This window comes from Phaenicophaeus curvirostris, chromosome 20 (genome assembly GCF_032191515.1).
Source record: "Phaenicophaeus curvirostris isolate KB17595 chromosome 20, BPBGC_Pcur_1.0, whole genome shotgun sequence".
NCBI classification, from domain to species: domain Eukaryota; kingdom Metazoa; phylum Chordata; class Aves; order Cuculiformes; family Cuculidae; genus Phaenicophaeus; species Phaenicophaeus curvirostris.
This window is the reverse complement of record NC_091411.1, coordinates 4614418-4637239: the sequence shown is the minus strand read 5'-3', so window position 1 is coordinate 4637239 and position 22822 is coordinate 4614418. Positions and strand designations below refer to the sequence as shown.

Below are 22822 nucleotides of genomic sequence, written 5' to 3'. Positions count from 1 at the left end.
TTCTCCTTGTGGAGAGGTTCATGTTGAATGCAAACAACCTTTCCCCTCTTCCCATTTTCTAACTAGTTACATCATCTTTATCCTGAAAAAGAAAGAATCCCCCAAAGGCCAGCTGAAGGAGGAAGGAAAGCAGGACATGAGCAGGGATGCTTAGCAGGGCAGAACGTGCTCTTTAGAGCTTGGCTGCCTTGAGTGACAGCAAGTGAAGAGGCTGAGACAGACACGCACAGAGGCAGGTGGAAAGGAGAGAAAAATCCTCTGGAGTGGGAATGGGCAAGGAATAAAATATGACATTTCTCTTATAGAAAAGATTCTCCGTATGATACTGAAGAATGAATACCAAAGTCCGAGGGGAAATATCACGCCCTTTAGAAACAACAAAGGAGTGCACAGACAATCTTTTGTCAGATCCATCCTCACGGCATTGGGGATTTCTGCACAAGCTGTTTTGCAGGATCTGTGAGCCTAACTGCCATGGGGTAATGTGGGACATTCAACAGGAGGATGTCTGGTGTGGCTGGGCTCCAAACTTCCCGCTGTGGCTCTGCTGGGTGGGAGAACCATGCAGGATCTTTGCTTCTTTTCTCCTGTTCTACATGTCAGGCATGTTGTCTGCAAACCCACCCTGCTCTTGGAGATTGCTCTTGATATCTTTGGAGATGCTTTCATATGCTGTCTATGCTAGGATGCCAGGAGGGCTTTTGAACTTTCTTAGGAGCTCTTCTCGATGACACACACCCCTTGTTGTACAAGGATCTGCACAAGCCTCTGGTACCAGCATGGAAGATCACACAGCCTTCAGTATTAGTCTTGTACTTAATATCCTAATGCTTTTTTTTTTTTTTTTTTGCTCAGCTTTGTTGATGAACACAATGTTTAGTGAGATGCAAAGCGGTCTTATCATCAGACTACTGCGTGGGACCTGCTTCCCCTTCTCTAGACATCTGGCCATTGCTAGAAAATCATATGAAAGGATAATGGACCAGATGGACTCAGGGTGTGATCCAGCTCGGTGACTCTCACCTAAGGGCCAGTTTGGCAGAGACTGATTAATTTAGACCTGACTGTTCATATGATCTGTGCACAATATTCAGAAATGGAAGACCCTTGCTCTGGGTGGCAGGGGAGGTACCTGCTTAAATGACCATTACGTTCCTGGTGATTAAGAGATGCCATATGTACAGCTGAGTAATGATCTTTCAGCGCGGTGACAAATTTGGGAAGAGATTGCTAAGTGATAATTGAGCACAATTTGCTGCTTTAGCAAGTGTGGTGCACTTCCATTGCAATTTGCATGCCAGGGTTCAAGCATTATTTTTAAAGGTGAGCCATGAAACCTGATTTATGTTCTGGGAGCTGGCTGTGCTTGAGGGTACTATTATATGTTTTCTGCAACATCCTCAGAGATCCCAGGATATCCATTGCTATAGTAACATACTGTCCATCATTCCCTGACCTGCAAAATCTCTTGTGAAAATCCCTGCTGGGTTTCTTGCTTGGATGCAACGTGCATTATCACCTTATATAGCTGAGAGAGACTTAGTGGGGTTTAATCCTTAAATAATTAACACCTCTCAAGTGGTTCTGCCTCATGCCAGGAGTCCTCTCTCTTTTTCTGTAGTCTATTTGCTGGGATATCTGGAAATACCTTTTCTCTGCAAATCCCTTTCTTAAGATGTTATCTGCTCCCTTGCTTAAGGTGCTTTTGCAGTTGAACAGTCACTACGCTCTTCCTTACCATGAATAGAGACATAGCTGTATCTCTCAGTTTCCAGAGCTCACTTCATTATTGCTGTAACTCTGACTCCACTGCTTGCTCCTCTTCACATCCAGCTCATTTAAAAGCAACAAACCAGTTACACCAGCTGTCATTACCCTGGTGCCCTGGCTTCCCTGCGCTGTCTTCAGACTCACTGACCAGTCCGAGCAAGTGGTAGATGCATAAAGCCACAGAAGTTGTATTGCAGAGCTCACACCCAGACTGCACACATACGTGTAACTTCTCAGTTCACAAGGCTCATAATCTCACTAAGTCTTATACAAGCAAACCTGTCCCAGGTGCCCTGATGCAAAACCCCAGGACTCTGCCTGCTGTCTCCATGAAGAAGGCAGGATGACTGGGCAGTGAATGAGGACAGACATTGCTTTTTATCATTTGGAGCAGGTAGCAGAGGTATCTCTCAGATCACTGGCCCTAGGGCAGGTTTGGTCTCTCTTTATTATGCTCTCAGAATGTTGAGTACTATTAAAAGGTAGCAGCTTCTACATCCCCACTTCTACCCCCAAGTGTATTAAGCAGCAGCAGCAGCTCTTCTGGGAGAAGCTACTTATCTCACAAAGTATAATCACCTCTGGTGAGGAGAACTAAGCATTTCAAACAAGGTACTAAAGGCCAGACCTTCTTGTATCAGTGAACAGAGCTCCTAAGAAGTCAAAGGCAACACGCTGATTCATGCCAGATGAGGACCTGACCCTTGATGCCAAATGACACCTTCACAGCCAGAAAAACATGAAAGTTTAGAGACAGTTCCCCTGAATAGTTGTTATCTGTATAGAGGGCATTGTCATATGGAACACATACATCTAATGATAATGAGAAAAAGAATTGGAGAGAAAAGCAAGGTAAAAACAGAATGAAGAAACAGGACACACATGGGTGACTCACACCCTGTTTACTTTCATTTGTTACTCTGTATTTCCTAGCTAGATCATAAAGCCACTGAGGCAGATTTTTCAGCCAGTCTGGAAAACAGTAAGTTGTTCACTGCTAGTCCTCTGTGGGTAATAGTTAATACCATTGCTCCTGTCATAAAAATAGTATTTCCAGGCTACTAGCAGTAACCCTCTCCTTCTACTTTAATTACGTATTTCCCTTCTCCATTTCTTTGTCTCTGGTCTCAGAAGAGCTCAATGGTACTTGGTCCTTCCAAGATCAGGGTGCTTGCAGAACACAGGATAAAAACTTTCTATGGGTTTCTCAGCTAGCTTTTATGGGCTGAGGTTATTTGGATAAGAGAGACTCACCGACTGACTGTCATCATCTTCACACTTGATCCGGCACTCGCTGTTGAACTGGAAGCCATTGGAGCACTGGTAGAGCCCATGGAACTTGGAAGGTGGAGGGTCACAGGTAACAGGCACGCAAGCGCCTGGCAGCCAAGTGCCATCTTGTGTGCACTGGATCTTAAAAGCTCGCCTTTCCATGCAGAGAAAAACAAGACCATTTAGTGACCGGCTGAGTCAGCTAAGAGCCTCTACAGCCTCTGAGCTCTGCTAGCAAGTTGAAGGGGATGGGTGTGCTTGAGCTTTTAACACTTGAGGAACAAGTTGTGAATCTGCGTCATGAGGTCTCTGAGTACAAATAACGATTATTTGCAAAGCCAACATTTAGCCGCCCAGCCTAAACTCCTCTTTCAGCCTTGGACACATCTCCCAAAAACTCCACTTCCCAGGATTGCAGCCTGTGGTTGGCTTGAAGTGGGTTTGTGCAGAGTCAAAAGTATACGATAGCACTAACCCTTTCCTGCAGAGTTTCAAAGGGGACTCCCCAGGCTCCGTATCAAAGGGGTATTTCTAAGGTAAGGTCTGTTTTTCAGGCACTGGATGGATTTTCAAAGGGGCCTAAGTGAGCTAGGTGCCTAAATCCCCTTGGAACTGCACAAGTATCTGCATGAAGGAATTGCTGATATTCCCTAAGACACATACAATCTGTTACAAACAGCCCATCCTTTTCCCAAAATCATTTTAACTGATGCCTTTCTGAATTATGCTGACTGCATGGCATTACTTTTTCACGTACTTTCTTGCTTTTCTGGAGGATCCAGGGACATGGTAACCTGGTTTGCATTTGTACTTGCAAAACGAGCCCACTTTGTGCTTATTTTCACGGCAACGAGTGGTCTGGAGATCTGCATTAGGGACAACGGAGGGTGCCCGGCACATCAGTTCACACAGGGCCTCTGGAAAGGACCACAGTCCATCCTCCATGCAGGTCAAGTTGCTGTTGTTTCCTGAGAAGAACAGTGAGCAAAGTTAACAGTGTTCAGTAGGACTGGTTTTAGGTTTTTTTAACTGCCGTTACACCCTATATATCAAAAGCCACCTCAGTAGTTGGTTTGAAAATTCATCTATGTTTGTCCTATGTGTTTTCTCTTTCTAGATGGTAGCATTAAATCATTAAGGACTCTGTTTCTGGATGACAAGCAGACAGCATTTATTTCAGGAAATGCTATAGGATGGGGGAAATGCATTGGCTTTGTAATCTTCTATATTTCTCTTTCTTATTTTGTTCTTCTCTGAAAGGAAGCTGGCTTCATACATCAACCCCCTCTTCTCCAAAGTCATGTCATTAACAGAAGGTTTGGTGCCATTACACTCTTCATTCTGCTTCTGTGTTATATCTTTTCCCTGAATCTGTCCTTTTTATTTCAATTTGGAGCCTTTTGGAACAGCATCTGTTAGTATTAGAGTCACTACTCCAACACAATGAGGAGCCACTCTCAGCTGGGGACTTTCAGTCCTCAGGGACTACTGTGATAAATACGATTCATAATAATCATTAGAGAATCATTTTCCTTAGGAAGCTTTCTTGGCCAGCACCTCAAAGGTAAAAGGTACAATAGACCTATTTGCCTCTGCTATGACCTACTTGACTTCAGAAGGTTAAGCTAAAAGTAGCCTAGTCTCAGTATATTTTACATTCTTTGTTATTTTATACTGTATGTTGAAAAGGAATAAGCTTTTCCTAAGAAACAAAGCACAGCTATGAGCCACTAACCCTTCAAAAATCCCTAATACTCTATTGAAATCCCCGAGCATTGCTGCAGGAACTCTACTCAAGCCACAAGGCATATTTTCAATAGTAAGCCAGCTTCGGAGTTATCCAAAATAATACTGACAAACTGCTAACCCCAGAGCAATGCCATCTCTCTGAGAGGAAAGGAAGAGAGCCTATGTATGAGTCTGGAATTCAAAGAAGAAGAAAACAAAAGGCTCTGGAAGGCTCAGGAAGGTATGTGGAGGAACCCTCCTACCCTATCCACAAAGATAAGAGAAGCTGCATTAAATCAGCCCTGGCTTTCTCTTTCCCCTCCCCAACTGCAGATGATTGCAGAGGCATTTTGTGAAGAAGGGAGGCCTTTTCTAGAGCACCAGCATGCTCCTCTGCTCTGACTCATGCAGGAGCTCTGCAGACCAGCCGTGGTGATATCATACTTGCCACTGTAAAGTGATAAGCTGTGACATTACCAACAGTGGCTGTCATGACGTCAGTGATTGAATTAGGCATGAGTCATTCGAACACCATTCTCCAGAAGCTTAGTGGCAAGATCTATTAGTCATCACCGATGGCTGTACACCAAATTGTGCCTTTACCTCACAGCTCACAGAGTTTCTGGACAAAAGGGAAGTGATGCTACACATCACGGCTGCACCCTGTGACCTGGAGATTGCTTATCACCCTTCCAGCTACCCCCACTGGAGTCATCTGCTGAAGCTCTTTTTGGTCATGATGAATATCACTATTTGCTCTGCTTTGTCAAAAAAAATGCAGGCATTTTCAGTGAAAGAACACCTCTTATTGAAGATGTCTGTGTCTCTCTGAACAGAAAAAGGGAATTCTTTGATAAAATCTCTCATTCGATCAGTGCATTGGCACTGTGTGTTGGCTGCTTGCTACTTTCCTAATCTTGAGTTAAAAGAATTAAGCCATTTGGTTAAATATGAAGAAATGAAGATATCCGTCCACTGAAATAAAGAATACTTAGATACCTCTTCTGGGATTTGCAGTGAATAGGGAACCTACCAGCAAAGAAGAAGATGGGAGAGAAAAGGAAAGAAGGCAGCAGAGTGTCTTACTTTTAAGAAATAAAAATTGTAGAAACTCCCAAACAAGAAGAGGAAAGAAAGGTCAGAGGTAGAGCAAGATGAGTGTGGAAAAGGACAGGGTGATGAGTGGATTAGGAAAAAAGGAAAAACAGTGATGGGGAACTGTGCAATGGGCATATGAGACTTTTAGTCCTCTCCTGCCTTTCCCAATACATGGAAGACACAGAAAACAGAGGAAGTATGAGAAAGAAGATGAGAGAGTTCAATTTGATTTATCCCCATGACTTTTCCGTGTTTTGGTTGTATGGAAGCAATATTCACTGTCATTACTGCCTGGCCAGCCGTGATCAAGGAAAGGTCAAAGAAAGGTAATGGGGAGACGCAAAGGAACTTAACTTCTAATATAAATAAACCTTCCCATAGACTCTCATAATTCTTCATACTTAAAATATCATGAGTAACTCTAAAACAACAGCAATAGAAACATATATTACGAGGAGCCGTCTGTGTTAGCAGCACAGTTACCTCCAGGTCATTGCACAGACACCCTCCAATACCTTTCAGAAGTGCAGGAGGTCGGCAAGTGAAGGAACATTTCTTGCCAAAGGTGGTCCCCTCGCTGCAATTGAAGGTGGCTGGATAGACATGGTACTGGTCTGGGATACCACAATCCACAGGCTCACAGGTCACCTGCTTGTTCCACTTCCCATCTGTGCAAGTCATGGTGATGCTGGACTCCATCTGGAAAAAGACACATGCCTACAGACACCACAGCCAGCAAGGGAGAGAGCAAAACCATTTCAAGACTAATAACAGCCATTATTTTGACTCACAAGTTAAACAAACTTGGGCTTGATCACTACCATCATCACGTAGACAGCAGCTACTAGAAACACCAAAGTGGTGTCAGAGAACCAAGATATTTCTGTCACCTCTGAGGTGAGATGCTGAAGTGCCTCACTGGAAAGAGTGGAGCACTACAAATAATCCAAACTCTGATACAAACTGGGAAGCCTGCTGCTCTGCCCTGCTAAAGTGGGCAAGCTGAAGCTATTTGGAGCTGACAGTTATCCCCAATTTCCACCACCTTTGGAGTGACACTGCCACTCTAAGGGGATCCCCACGTATTTTTGAGTAGTCAATATCACTCTTGGGTTTGAAGTAAAAGCCAGCCTGACATGAACCCATTTGGGACTCCCATCCAAGGCTCTCAGAAGAAATTTCACATCATCCTTGGACTGGGGTACCAAGCAAGATGGCCTGGGCTATGTCAGTGTTGTATTCAGATACTGACATCTGCTCTTATGGCTTCTACTGTCAGAGCTCCCGGAGGCTCCGAATGAAATGAGGGCCCTGCTGTCCTGGCACCAGGGACATGCACGCCTGAGAGACAGACTTTTTCCTGGAGCACTTCGTGATGGACAGGCTCAAGAGCAACCTGCCCACACGTTCACCTGGCACTTGGTCCAGAAAATCACAAGAAGAGAGGTCAAATACAGAGTCAGTGCCTGTGCTCTGATTTCCCCGATGTCACTCTACCATCACAGCTACACAGAAGCTACTCTTCTAGGGATAGAAGAATAACCCAAACAATGCAGCAGATTGAAATCCTGATGTGCTAGGGAGAGAAAGAAAAGAGGGCGACATAAAGGAGCCATCCGTCCAAGGCTAAGATGAAGAATTTATTGGATGACCACAGGACGAACAGATGTTGGCAAAGACAACAGAATAAACAACATATCCACATTCTAATTAAAAAGGGAAAATTATTAAAGTGATGAATTTGAAAGTAGGACTATTCCTTGCATACCAGAATAAAGAAAAGGACATAAGAAAAAGAAGTGTGAGAAATCCAAACACGAGAAGGGGAAGGTACTGGTGAGGAATCTGACCAAGCCATGCAGCAGCACTCCTCTGCCTCCAGGGAATATTTTATTCAGGGCTGGTACGCTCGCAGGAGATTTGCACCGCTGACCATTGATCTGGGTTTATAAAAGGAAGGGGAATTTTTCTAGCACACATCAAAGGGACCTGGATTCCCTTTTTGCAAAAACACCCTAATGGTTTCAACAGAAGTTCAGACCTGTCTCCCTTTGATATATGGTTGCATTCAGAATGGAAAAAGCAGTCCCAGAGTTGAGAAACTGGACACTTCCCAAGTGGGCACAAACCCCTTTTTCTAGACTGTGGAGTTTATTTAAACAGGGACCACTGTTGATGGAAAAAAATGTCTTTTCAACAAATTTAGAGTAGCACATTCTGGGATTCACGGAGCAGTCAGATAAAGTGACACTCCGTGTTTTCATTCCTACCCATTTTGCTCCCCAGTGGCTATTAATTCTGCCTTTGTTGCTTATCAGAATATCAGCACCACTAAAAAGTATGTATATTCTTCAGACAGTTGATGACTTGAAGATGCCTCTGCTTCCAGGAGGTTGAGGTGTGATGTCCAGAGATGAAGGGATGATATAACTCATTTCCATGCCTTCAGAACACATACACACAGCAGCATCACCACCAAATTTGCACTCCAGCCTGGACTGCTCCAGTATTCAGTGAAGCCTCCGTTTCCCTTAACAGATGCGATCATCAAATAACGCTCCAGCACCACAGCTGCTGGGCACCTCAATATCAGGAGGTTAAAAAATAAAACCAAGCTATAGATATCAGGGGCAATCCAAATGTTGTCTTGCTGGATACACACCGAGCATAAGGAAGCTCTATCAGTCACAGGAGGTTCTACTCCAATAACTTGGTTATTATTGCTGATGCAATCTAGTTTAGGAATGAATAACTGTTCTGACTAGCTGATACTGGCTGCTGAGACACAGCATGGTGCACAAGGGAGTTCCTCTAGTGACAGAGTTGCACATCAGAGGTAGCTCTCCATAAATAAATAGTGCATTTTCAGAATCTGGAGTTTAAAACACAAATTAAACCAGAAGCATTATCTGTGCATGACAGTGACATCTTACAGAAATTGGGCAAGACCATTTTGCCCAAGCTACCTCCTGTAAGGGAATTTTGGCTGCAGCCATGGTCTTTGTTAGCAGAAAGCTGCCGGATACTACAGCCTGCTGGAAATGCAGCATGCTTGGGGTTACCCCTTCTTTGGGGGCATCCCTCGTTAGAGCTAAGGTCCCACTGCACTTTATCTCTGCCCCTGTTCTAGATGGGAAAAAAAACAAAACCATCTCTACACATTTTCGCTTCTGGGTTTTTCCCTCATGGTATTTTTCCCAACAAAACCACTAACCAAACCCAGAAGAGTCACCTTCTTCCAGAACTGTATGGCTTTTCCTCTTCCTGACACATTGGCGAGACCGCTCCCATGCTGAGAAGCTGTTGCTATGTGGGTAAGACCCTAGCTTCTCAGCTTTTTTCAGTAATCTGTTCCACACTTTGTATGATGGAAGCTGAGATTTTCAAGGTAGGACATAATAACTGCACATTTTAGAGCTTGGTTATCATATCATCAACTTTAAGCAAGAAGAGCACATGCATTTTGGCAGCAGAACCTAACAGAGATCGTTCCCTACAACGCAGACAAAGACTTTTGCTTTGACTAAAAGCACAGAGGAGAACCCAGTCCTGGAAATTAGTGCAGATGACACCCACCAGCTTTCAGCTCCTCCCTCTTGCAATGTCCCACCTGCAGGTGGGATCACGACAGTAGGCAGGGACAGGACCCCAGGCTGCTGAGCAGGAGCTCAGCTCTCCCCAGCACCACATCTCACGTTGAGGGTATTTCCAATCGACTCAATCTGAGCAGAGCCACCTTTAGATCCAGCATTGGGTCTCTGTGGCAGCATCTGTGTCTCCCTCTGCACATCTCCCACCCGAAGCTGGAGGAGGCAAGTGCCTGTTTCGCCTGTCTGATCCGACAAGGTCACCCAGCTCACAGCAGCCCATATGAAGCACTTGGCTTTCTCATCTGGTTTATTAGCTGTCACTTTGGGCACTTTGTGCTGCTTTGATTGACATCACAGCAACCGCTTCCCTTTATGTCCTGCCTTCCAAAAGAGGCTTACGCAAGGAGGGAGGGTGGGCAAGGAGGAGAAAATGGGGGGGGGGGGGGGAAGGGCCTCCAAAGATACAGTGTGCAGTACAGTGAAGAGGATGCAAACTTAAACAAATCTGTTGCCAGAAAGATTTGTTCCTCAGGAGTTATAACAGCTTGGGAGAATTCATGTCTCCTTCCTGCTGCCCAAGATCCCAGCCGGCTCCTTCTTCAAGCGATGCTTCACATGTGAAGTTTCCTCTCCTTAAAAATGAACAGCTGTGCCCTCCCCTCTAAGTGTTCTTCCACTTCTGCCCACTACTGCGCCTCTAATTGAACCCACATGAGCCGCGCTTTCTTTTCCTGGCATGATTGATGATGCCTTTGCACAACATTAGGGAGCTGCTGGGTTTTAAATAACACCTCTTGACCAGAGCAGCAGTGGTGGTAGCTTCAAGGAGAGATGACAACAAGTAACTGAATGAGTGGGGCTTTTGGCAAAGGACAAGGGGGAGGAAAGCAGTGAAAGACAAAGGCGGAAGAGGGCGAGAAGAGTTGTCAGGAGGGTGAGAAGAAGTAGGGGGGAAATTAAAACATCCCAAGATCTTCTTTGTGAGGAAGATACATGATGGATTTTGCTCCACCACTGTGTAAACCCTATTTTTTGTTGTTGCTGAGTCCCTAACTGAGGATGAGAGAGCCTAAGGGTCTCTAAACAGCTCCACTTTTTTATCATTTTCAAACAGTGAACAGTTTCTCCTACTGCACATAGCACTGACAGATTTAGGGTTTGGTGATTTTATGGAGTTTTAACAGAATTTGGGAACGGAAGCTTCTCAGAGAGCAGAGATAAATGATTTTTTTTGTCCTAATCCTGATTAAAACTGTGGCTTCAGAAGACACGGAGGCCAGAAAGTGCAGAAACTATTATGGAGATTTTCAAAGACCCCTCAGATGTAAAGGACTGATTTGAAATGTGACTTGTGCCCCTACACCTCTGAGGTGCTTTTGAAAATTTTGCTTTTAATTCTCTGTTCACCCTTTTTTTTTCTGCCTTTCAGTGAAACACGGAAGACAAATGTGGTTCAGATGCCAAACCAGGGTGTTTTCACTGATCTGTCAATCGTCTTTATGGGCATGCACTGGTCATGGGCCACTGTCTGCTCTTTGAGACGTTGCACCTCACCTGAGCCTCCTTTCTACCCAAAAGTGCGAAACATCAGCATATGCAAACCTACTTTCCCTCTTCGCTTCCTCATGAAGCCCCTCATGCTGTCAGTTAAATGAGAAAAAAAAGCAAAAAACATTTCAGACCCTCAAATCAGTCAATCAATCAAAATATCTGACTAAATGACAATATTGAAACAACCTGCATATTTGTGCAAGGTTACTCAATCACAGCAGAAAGTCCCTCAGACCATAGATAACAATCCACATGCCCTGTCTCATCTCCAAATGCTTGTGAGCAGAAGGAGAGCTGAAGCTGGGAAGCAACTGTGGAAGGAGCACAAGGAAATTCAACATAGCATAATACGAAGAATCCAAACCATGGATTCCAGATTTTCTTAGATAATTCATTTTTTGCCTACATGTTCCACAAATTACAGATTTCAGCTTTTGACACAAAGAAATAAGACAAGACAACAGGGAAAGAAATTGTCCATTCCTTTTCCACAGTTCTCAAAGCACACGAATAAACTTTTAAAGCATGTGTTTAATGTGCTGAGCTGAACACGGGTATCTTTAAGATGCTCCACTCCCTCACTGATTTGAACAGTGAACACACAGCACTGAACAAAACAAAGCCATTGGCCTCAGGGGTTTTATCAGTGGAAAAAGACAAGGAAGTGCAACAGCAAACCAGGATGAGAGAAAGGGTGTTGTAATAAGCAATGAATCACATTAGCTAGGGGTGCTAAAATCCTCCACTCTTGTCATGTGAGTCCGATCAATGCTCTGCAACCAAACTTCTGTGAGCAAAACCATAGAAAGTTGGCTGAGCCTCCCCATAAGGTATTTCTTACGTTTCAACAACACGGCTCTGGTGAAACGCATTTAGCTGTTTCATTTGGTCTGGGATTCCTGTGTGCTCAATGTACAGATCCCTTCCAACTATTGCCTGGTTCAGCCATTCAGGCTCATTGGAGAACTTGTTTTCTGTCCTGTAAAAATGCTCAGCTGGAGCTGGGGTTCTGGTGCTGATGCCAATTAGGATGGAAGAGGCCAAGCTCGTGGGGTCCTGTATTTGTTTTGTAATTGAGTTGAAAGGGCTGACTCATTCCCCTCCAGTCCGTCTCCCCCTCTGCGAACTTACGAAGAACACAGTATTTCACAAATGCAACCAGGCTGCTGAGCGGAGCTGCCTGCCCCCAGCTCTCCCCAGCCCCGTGTGTGTGTGTGCTGCCCCACAACACGTGAGAAGGTGCTAATGGGAGAAGCCACGACTTCGTTGTGCTCATGGGACCTGGCAGCCCTAGAGATGAGAGTGCAAACCAGGGTGTCTGCCCTGCACCCAGGTACCCCAGGCACCCTACTCCCAGCAGCACGCTGAGCCTGGGGTGTGCTGCACATACACCTCATCCACCTACCCCAGCACAAAGGATCTGTGGGTTTTTTTAATGTTTCAAGAAATTAATAGATCTCCTCAATATCCCACTCACTGCATCACGACATGCTGCTTTTGTAGAGCTGGATTATTAATGCATGACTTAGAGAAGATGGGGAGCACTCTCTGGCCCACTGGGGGAGGTTTTCACTGCTTTGGAAGCCAAAAGGTTTAAGGTGCTTTCTCCACTCCCTTGAAACTGTGTGTTTCTGCAGTGTCAGGATGCAGATGGACTGAAATGCTCCAAAGGAGTTAAGGCATTGTTAGCCTCAACCAGAGGAATAAAAATGAGATATTTGGGCCAGAAACTGGTTGTGCAAAAACCCAAACACTCTACTCCCCTCAAAAACCACCCAAGAAACACTGGCTGAGTAGAGCCAGTGACATCAGAGAAGGCCTGAGCACATATTTAAACGTTTTGGGTGTAAAATTCCTAAATTGGCGGAACATCTGAGCTTTGCTCACTGTCAGTACCTCTTCCTACAGAGTCAAATAGCTCTTATTCTGATGGGAAGTTTCTGCACAAGGCCTTGTCCCAAGTCTGAGCTGATAATTTGGGTTTTAGACTGGGTTATTTCTCAATTTCTCCACATCTATTTGTTCATCCCTGTTTTGTGGCTTATACAAAACCAGCAGAACAAACCTGGCTCTTGCTGAGATCATCGTCTCGGTGGACTTGCAAAATGTAGCCTCTCTTGCAGCTGACATTGCACTGGGCACCGTTGTACCACCCACCACCGGTGCAGTTCAGCAGCGCGTTCTCTATTTCCAGCTTCTGGCAATCAGTGGCTTCGCAGGAGTAGTGAACACAGCTAGGTGGGAGACAAGAAGTGGTATTTTTATTCAACTCATTTAATTCATTTCACAAGGGCAAGTGTGTCTGACTTACAGACTCATCATGAGGCTTTGAGCACCCTGATCCAGTGGGGGGTGTCCCTGCTCATGGCAGGGGGTTGGAACTGGATGATCTTTAAGATCCCTTCCAACCCAAACCATTGTATGATTCTATCACCTGTAAGACAGAAGGCACCCAGTCAGCAGAGTGAACCCAACTTGGCAAAAGGCTCCACACCCATGAATGCACGCTCCAGTTGTGTCTTCTGAAGGACAGGGACAGTGGTAAAGGTGATGACGGTGAAAGCAAATTACAGATCTTGTGGCAAACAGGAAGAACCTGTCAATTCTGCAGGATCCCTTCCTGTTCTGCAGCATTCGCAGAAGAGAAATAACACAGAGAAACTGCACCGTGGCCTTCCTACTCCTGTGCCAACATGCACTCATCCATACCATGAGAGCATTCTCCCTACAAGAGCAGTCCTTCCGCCCCATCCGATTTTAAATCTCTGCTGTATTCAGGAGTGCCTGATGTTGCTAGTGATAAGCGTATGTGTGCATACGTGTCAGGAGGGGTTTCTGCGATAGACACTCTTATCTCTGAGAAACTCGATTGAAATCAACACATTCATTTTATTCCACTTCACGAGGAACACCAAACATCAGCCGTGTAGCTGTGTTGATAAGCTCTTATCAAGCTCAGCAGCATGCTGTCATTTCAGATCTCTCCAGTTGCTGTCCTGCCATCCCTGAAACCTTTCCCCAGCTGGAAACTCTCTGCTCTTCCTACAGTGAATTATTGTAGCATTTAGCACAACTTGTAAAAAGAGGTTTTTTGTTTTATTTTTGTAAACACAGAAGAAACGTCTGGTTGACACAAAATCTTTCACCACCTCTGATGACCTGAGTCAAACGTGCTCATATGTGAGCATGGGGCAGTCCCTCAGCTAAAGGGCAATGAAAATGATCAGTCTTAAAGCACATGCAAAGATGTTTTTGTGGATTAGAGACAAAATTTCTGAGCTTAAGGGGTCTACAAGGCAATGTGCTTCTGCTGAAATTTAAACTGAATCCAAATTAAATACAGTTAAATTAATCCTGAGGAGGGAAAACCTTGAGTGATCTCACCATCTACATGGGTAGGGAAAAACCTAAAACACAAAGTTATAGGAAGAAGGGAAAGCAATGCATCAATATTCATATTTTGAAAAGGTTTACAAGCAAGCTATTCCTGTCTCCTAGGAAAAGGGTTAACAGCCACCAAAACACCACCCACCTCAGGCAGCACAGGACTTAACATGTACATAGTGTTTTGCTGTATTCAAAGCGTTGTGCAGACATTATCTAATTAATTTTCATGACACCCCTGTGAGACACCTGGGCTGGTATTGTTATCCCCATGTTACTGATAGAGAAGCACCATCTGCACATGTCTCTACTGAGCTCTACATCAGATTAAACGACAGTATTATGTACCTCCACAAGTCATTTCTCTTTCCCAGACTAGTGCTATATGGAAAGTGCCCACTACTTGTGATTTAAGGTTGCTGGTTCAGTGGCAGCTCTTCCCTGGAGCGTGATGAGCCATAAACAACTTCTGCATTCTGAAAGATCTTATTTCCTCATTGTGCACAAAATAAAACCACTGGCAAGACTGAGGAAGGAGAATTCCACATCTGCATTGGCCAATTCGATACCCCTGTACATGACAAGCAACACTAAAACAGTGCTGTTCATTCCTTCTGCACAACAGATGATCCTATGCTTAAGGCGACCTGTACAGAGGGCTCCTGCCTTCAGTAGGTTCTCCTCCCTCCCATACCAAGGGTTTCATGCATCTTTTCCATCACTGCAACTCACAGCATGACATACGAATCTAAACTGCCATCGATTTCCCTTTGCACCGATCAGTAAGACTGTGGACGAGATGTTGGAAGAACAAGTGGACAGTTTATCCTAGCACCTACATCCTCATAGGCTGCGGCACCTGAGCACAGCAGCACCTTACAACTGAACGCACAGAACAGAACTGCTTAAGTTAAGTAAGTCAGCAATTACCATTAGCAAGAATATCTGAGCATGGATGTTGAGCGAGAGTGTGAATGATGAGTGACGTCTGGTTGAACCCTTCCTACGTGTCCCACTTATACCTACATATGAAGTCTAACTGGCACTTTGCTCCCCTCTGTTTTTCAAAGGGTGAGGCTGCAATATGAGTTCCCCCCTGTGCCAGGGCTCCAGCGAGAAGGAAGTTGACTCATTGAGGAAAAAAGTGAGCACCATTGCCAAGTCATTCTCAGAAGCACATATTGTGAACCTTGACTGCCCACTGCAAAATGCCTGCAAAAACTGAAAAACTTTTTGCACTCCATTGGAAAAATAAAATAACAGCAGACCTATTTCATTTAATAACTTACTTGAATCAATGAGCTACACATCAATGTGGCACTGAATTCAGCCTTGAATGGCTTCAGAGGGAAGGATGAGCCTAAGAAAACCTTTGCAATTTGCACAAAGGGAAATCTGGAGGAACGTCGCCGCAGTAAGTGGCATCGCTTTTCATTTCCATCAATGTAAAGGAGAAAAAGAGTCTGGTTTCTTGAGTTCATCTCAGGACACCAGATGAGCAAGCTTGGGCTTAAAAGTCCTACAGAACTGAAACGCCACAGACAAAGGCATTAAGAAATACTTATTGTGATGTTCTTCTTTCTGTTTACAAGTCCCCTTGTGGTCTTCTTAAATGGCCAGGGAACATTTTTAGCCACCCCCTCCAGGCTCCAGATTTTGCCTTGGTTAGCAGATCATCTGGGCAGCTCTCTCTGTCTGTAACTCTATATGAATGACTTCAGTGACAAACAATACAACCATTCACTTTTTGTAAAAAAACAACCACTGCCACCAAATGTTTCCAATTTAAATATTTCTGGTTCTCTAGCTACTGGTTCCAATTTGGTATCAGCTACTGTCAGCCATAAATCCCAATGAATTTTGAAGTCATGATCCTGAATTGAATTCTGCAAATGGAGAATTAAGGAGGAGAAATTAATATTTCCAAGCAGGAAATTCAAAGAATCTATCACGTCCATATCACATATTGCAGAATTGTGGGATACAGAAGCTCTTGCATGAGAGCTGCCTTATAACAGTGGTTAATTATCACATGCTCCAGAAACTATGCATTCCTCTGCAAGGGAACAATGTAGAGTATCTGAGAAATAAATCACTTTTATTTAAGATTCCTGGCATAGGACAACTTCTTTCATTTACTCGCAATCAAAATTGAGCGACTTCATCAAAAGCACCTATTTCAAATCATCCTTGGTCTAACTCCCAAATGCACCTCGGAATTGCTTGCCAGAGCATGAGCTAGTCTAGACAAAAGCTATACAAGGGACCCAAAGACCACTCTAATGATTTACTGATGGCCAACAAGTGCCAGTGTCCGTGATATTCCTTCACTGTTTATTTTACTACGTCCACCTCAGTATTCCCATGTTCCTATTCTTGCCCTGGCAGCGTAGTATTTCAAAAAGCAACATTTTCACACCAAGCTGTGTGCAAGGAGCAGTGGATTTCCTGTATACGATACACTGCCTGCAGTATGTTAAAATACAGATCAAGGCAGAACGTTTCAGTGATGTAAAAAGCCCTGAACTGAGTCAGCTTCACATGTACGCTGAAGTTCTGAGCCTGTTCTTACTTTCTTCAAATCCATTCTGCCCATCCCTAATCTAAATGAGCTCAGTCATTAGCCTCTAAATCTTTATTTCTTTGTGCCAATATTGGCTTCAATTCAGCGAGGCACTTAAATACGTGCTTAACTTCAAAAGCACAGTTAAGTCCCACTGATAGATTTGACTACAGGGGATGTGTGCAAATCGCCAAAGGCTTTGCTAAATTGGGGTCTGAGTGACACAATCCTAGAAACATTTGTATTTTAACATGTTTATAGAGAATCCTAACAATTAAGTGCAACTCTTCCTTCCTCACATAAAAACAATCCAGGACTTCCTCTTTTGAAAAGCTTACAGCAGCCAAACTTTCTTTTCCTAACCCTGGGGTCAAGCACTTTTCCAAGAACTCATCTTAACACAGTGCCCTAATTATTTGTTTACTTTGTGATAGCTCTGACATATGTATAAGCATAGGTGAGTGTAAAAGCTTGTGGCATGCACTTGTTATGAGAAGAGCCATAATATTATCTACTGTATATAGGAAAAACATCCTTTTCTACAGTTCAGGCCAGAACTGGGCTGCAGATCAGAAGAACTGGAGAAGTGGGGCTGTGCGAACCTCATGAGGTTCAACGAGGCCAAGTGCAAGGTCCCACACCTGGGTCAGAGCAATCCCCCATTTCAATACAGGATGGGGGATGATGTGATTGAGAGCTGCCCTGAGGAGAAGGACTTAGGGTGCTAATTGACATGTGCACTCACAGCCCAGAAGGCCAACCGTATCCTTGGCTGCATAAAAAGAAGCGTGGCCGGCAGGTCGAGGGAGGTCATTCTGCCCCTCTATTCCTCTCTTGTGAGACCTCACCTGGAGTACTGTGTCCAGTTCTGGAACCCTCAACATAAGAAGGAGATGGAGCTGTTGGAACAGGTTCAGAGAAGGGCTACAAAGATGATCAGAGGGCTGGAGCACCTCACATACAAGGACAGGCTGAGAGAGTGAACTGCAAAGGTGGCAATGAATTTATCTTTGTCAGACCTCAGCTAATAAACAGCAGTCTTCTTGTACTAACACAAAGTCTCAAAGAACATCTACCCAGATCCTTTGAGCTTGATGAATAGGTGAACCTGTGCTGAACGTACCCCTGGAAGAAGATTCCAGACCTTTCCTTTTAGATATTTGCCTTCAAATCTGATCCATGAGAGTCATCAAAATAGCAGCATCACCTATGGTCCCTTCAGTGACCTGGCTGCCATTTCATTTCACCTGGCTCCAATAATGATCACAACAAAAGCTGAATTCAAACCAATAGGGTCAGGAATGCAAATAAACCTAGAGATTTACAGAAAACACTTGATCCAGCAGCAGATAATCTTTAGGGGAAAGAGAGGCATGGGTCAGCACATCCCTATCACCGTTCCCGAACACTGGCAGGGTAATGGTTTCCCCAGAGATTGGCTCGACCTTCAGCCCGGTGAGAGTTTCACCACCCAGTGCACCTTGTTGTGTGAAATACCCTGTCTGGGGGGTCCATGCTGAACTGATAAAGCTCTCACGGCCTCTTTGCCTGCCAGCCTAGAAGCAGGAACGTGTGCTTTGGCATTAGCAGTCCTGTGGGTCTCCCTGCCAGAGTCTGTCTAGGCAAACAAAGAAAATGCATTGCCTTCCACTTTAATAAAAGCCAAATGATGCTGTTTGCCAATTACCAAAATGGGGCGAAGGTTAAAAACCCATTGAATTATAACACATGTCACGGACCAAAGCTTCTATGATTAACAGTTCTGTGAGAAATTCATTAACTTCACCAGAAGCGAGCTGACAGAGATTGCGCTTAATGACAGAATGCAGGGCAGGGGAAAGGTGGCCGAATTGGGAAAGAGAAAGCTGCATTAAATCACAAAATAAAAAGAGACAAGGAAACCCTCTTCCCCCACTTATGAAAAAGGCAAAAAAATAACCAGAGTTATAAAGGGCGGTTGCATTTGTTCCACTGCTGAAGATTTATCTTCATCATTTCTTGTTGGGGAAGCTGACAGCAGGAGAAAACAAGACAAAGAAAAGAGCTGGAGTGGGCTACGTCTCCCTGGGGCTTGTTTGAGGCAGCAGAGGGTGACGCTCGGAGGACAGCCCTCCACAGAGACTGGGGAGAGGGCAGGCAATGCTGTGCTGGCCAGCAGTGGGTCTTGGTCTACAGTGCTGGTGCCTCCCAGCAGATGTGCACGTTGATGGAAGAAGGGAAATCCAAAATCTCCCTTGCAGAAGAAATTTTGCAGCCGTAACAGTGAATTTGTTCCAAGATTTAACCAAAGAAAATCTTCTTGCTACACTAATTGGAAAGCGAAAGGAGCTGCACCGTGTGGGACATGCACACTAGAGAGTGTGGGCAGCCAGAGCCTGCTCTGGGGTGGGGAGGTTTATCCTCATTACAAATAAGGAGTTAATGGAGGATTAGAAAGCTGGAAACTCCTTAAATCCACAATTCTGACAGTTGAATGGAGGTGTCCACAGGGGTTTTCATGCCTCCTCCCTCCAGTCTCCAGGAGAGGCACAAATGGCAGCAGGCAGGATGGAGAAGGGGACAGGTCTTGTGAAAACTGCATGGAAATGCCCGAAGTGAAACAGCACTTCGAAACGATTGCCTTGCCAGGGACGGCAGACCCCCAGCTGATGTTTCCTACACAGTGAAAAGGACAAAAGCCTGATTTCTGAGGAACCTCTGGCAATGGCAGCCCCAGTGCACCAGGCTTCCTTGCTTCTGAAGTGACTGCAGTATAGGAAATTATACCTCTGCTTTTGCACACCTGAATTCACCATCCACTCTGCCAGACTAAATAAGAAATAACAACAAAAAAAAAATAATAATTTGAGCTATAAAGTGCAACAGAAGACCTAACTGGACCATTATATCTGGTCTAAGGATGCAATGTGAAAATAAAGCATGTTGTTTTTACAGCGCAACTCCAGCAGCGAGGTAAAGTTTTGGGGAAAACAAAAAGAGCCTGTGGTCAGCTGCAGCATAAAAAAACAACTGGAAAAATATAACTGGAAAGTACAGAGGTTTGTTTTTTTTTTCAAATGTCTTCTGAAGGATGGAATGGATTTTCAAAAGAGCTAACGATAACTGAGAACAACTACCTACGAAGTTCAATGGGACTTTTGCATTTAAGCTCCCTTTCCTCTTCTAAAATATTGACTGTAATATATATTTTAAGAAAGAAGAGTGAGCGTATGTTTTATTTTCAGTTATTAAGTTGTCACTAACCCATGGGAGTGATCCATTCACCCTCAAAATAAAAGCTGTGTTAACTTTTAAGGGCCGATATATTTCTTTTCCTTCATGTATTTAAAATCTGCACCCTTGCCTGGAAGTGTCTGTATCTGGCTATAAATCCTCTCCAACTAAAATAATTCTCCTTGAAGAGAGAGAAATAATATCTTTTGTAGAGAGAAGCCAAAAAGCAGGCAAAAATATCCGTGTTGACCTAAGGAAAATGAAAGCGGTAGAACTGATGCTTACACATATGAAGACAAGTTCCTTTAAAAATTAAATAAATATTTAAAAAATCATAGAATAATAGAATGGTTTGGGTTGGAATTGACCTTAAAGCCCATCCAGTTCCACTCTTCTGCTACAGGCAGGAACATCGTCCACTAGACACCATCCACTAATCATCTTAGGCAACTGCAACCAGTGGAGAGAGAGGAAAAGGGAAGAATGGACAGCAAGGGATTCAAAAGGAATCTGATGGGGAGAACGGGAGGCTGAAAACTCACTTCCACCTTCTGAACTGCTTAAGAAGAAATTTTTAAAAAATCCTTCTTTCTATGTTCATAGAATCACAGAATCATTACTGTTGGAAAAGACATCTGAGATCATCCAGTCCAACCACCAACACAACATCACCATGCCTGCTAAACCATGTCCTGAAGCGCCACATCTACATGCTTTTTTGAAACCCTCCAGGGACGGTGACCCCACCGCTTCCCTGGGCAGCCTCTTCCAGTGCTTCTCCACTCTTTCAGTTCTTCCTGGATTGGTAAAATAACAAAAGAAAAAGATGGCAGATAACAGCAAAGGCATCACCTATTTCCTGGCTGCACAACTTAATGCACAACTTTCTCTACATCTTGGATACCTGAAACACTTTGAGTTTCTGGTACAGAAGAAAGTAAACATGGTCACTCAAAGCAATCCCATCACAAGGCAAATGGAAGATTTTCCACTCTAGCCTATCATAAATAGAAAAAATCCCACTGATTTCAATTGTCTTTGGATCAGGGCTTTATTTCAGAGAGTTTCTACTTCCTTGACTGACACAGGAAACTTTATGATCAATCCAGCGTTGTAACCTGCAAGACCTATAACGTTACTTTGAACGAGTGAGGCTCTGATGGAAGTTTTTGAGAGCAAGGGGCTGAGATGGTTCAGTGCATCATAAAAACAAAAGAATGCAAAAAAAACCCCAAAAGAACAAGCATTCAAGAAGGAGAAAAAAATCGGCGGGTGATTCTTCTTCAAGGGACTTCTAAAGGTTAGTTTGCTGGGCTGCAGAGGCTCAGTGAAGCTTTGCCTAAGGGGAATGCATTTTTTATTAAGGAAATAACTTTCTAAACACAAAGCACTTCTAATTTCATAAGTGAACAAACGGTTCAGTTCCTACTGAAAACTTGCAAGGGAGGAATGTGGTCCTGTGTCTCAGACCTCTCGAGCTCCTTGTCCCTTCTCAACATCTCCTTTCAGTGGGTCTTTCTCGCTCTTTTTCTGTCCCACTCCTGCACTGGGATTTGGTCGAATTTCCAAGATTTCTCATCTGAAACTTGATCCTGTTGTCTTTGGGTCTATGAATTTATAAAACCTATTGCACGAACGATCAGCCTCCTCGAATCTAGGTCAGAACACACTGACTGGATTGATTTAGCTATAGATATACTCCTTTTTAATTCTATTTTCCCTTCCTTCTACCCCCTCTCAACCTCCCCCCTCTTCCTGGAATAAAAGCAGGTCCTAAAACCAAGCCAGAACATTATCAAAAAACCTGACAGCCTGCTTAGGAGGCTGAGCAGAGGTTTGCTGGGATCTGCGACTTATTTTACTATGCCGCTATGGGATGACAACTGCTCACAACTTTGAATTCACAAAGGAGGAAAAAAAAAATTGTTCTTTCAGGGGTTTTGCTAAATTCTCCCCTCTTCTTTTCAATGCCTTGCTGAAAGGATCCATGAAGCTGCCGCACCAGAGGCCATGAAAGGTCACAATCTCTGTGGGATGCTGTAAAGCAGGGACTGAGAGGGGTTGGTGGTGATCTATTGATGTGTCTGTAATAACAACAAGAATAAAACGGTAGCCATAAACCTTTCATCCTGGGGGGTCCCACAGAGCTTTTCAGAACATGGGCCGGATCCGGAGAGGTACTGAAAGCTCTTATCCAGCCATAAAAGCACCATGAATGCTGGTGGCCAAGCACCCACCACATAGGGCCAAGCACCTTGCAGGATCTATCCCCACTGGGGCACAAGCATCACTTTGTCTCCATGCGACCGCTTCCGTGGGAGGTCCCTGTAGCGCTTCAGCCGCACAAAGTGGTTTAGATTGAAGCCAGTGTGTCAGCGGCGAAAACGATGCCATACGGGGTAATGTATGGAAAGTTAACTGGCCCCAATTCCAAGCTTGGGATAAAGGAGGGAGGAGAAAGGAAAAGGAAATAATTCACTAACAGTATCCCATGAGGGTTAAATGTCCCATCCATCCTGATCAATGAGAACACTGCAGTTTTTTTTATCAGCAACACAAAAGGGTCAGCAGGGTTCAGCTGCCATGCCCCTCCTGCCTCCTCTTAACCCCCGGCACAGGCGGGCGGCGCAGGGGCGGTGGGTGGTGAGGTCGA

General features: G+C 44.3%; 1 protein-coding gene across 1 annotated transcript in view; it reads right to left on the bottom strand.

Moving 5' to 3' along the window:
* PAPPA (pappalysin 1) overlaps positions 1–22822 on the bottom strand; it is a 187598-nt gene that overhangs the window by 33286 nt on the left and 131490 nt on the right. The window contains exons 14-17 of the mRNA XM_069873425.1: positions 13075–13243; positions 6384–6567; positions 3800–4010; positions 3025–3196 (exon numbers count right to left, since the gene is read on the bottom strand). Of these exons, the coding sequence (XP_069729526.1) occupies positions 3025–3196; positions 3800–4010; positions 6384–6567; positions 13075–13243 (736 nt within the window). The remainder of the gene's footprint in view (positions 1–3024; positions 3197–3799; positions 4011–6383; positions 6568–13074; positions 13244–22822) is intronic.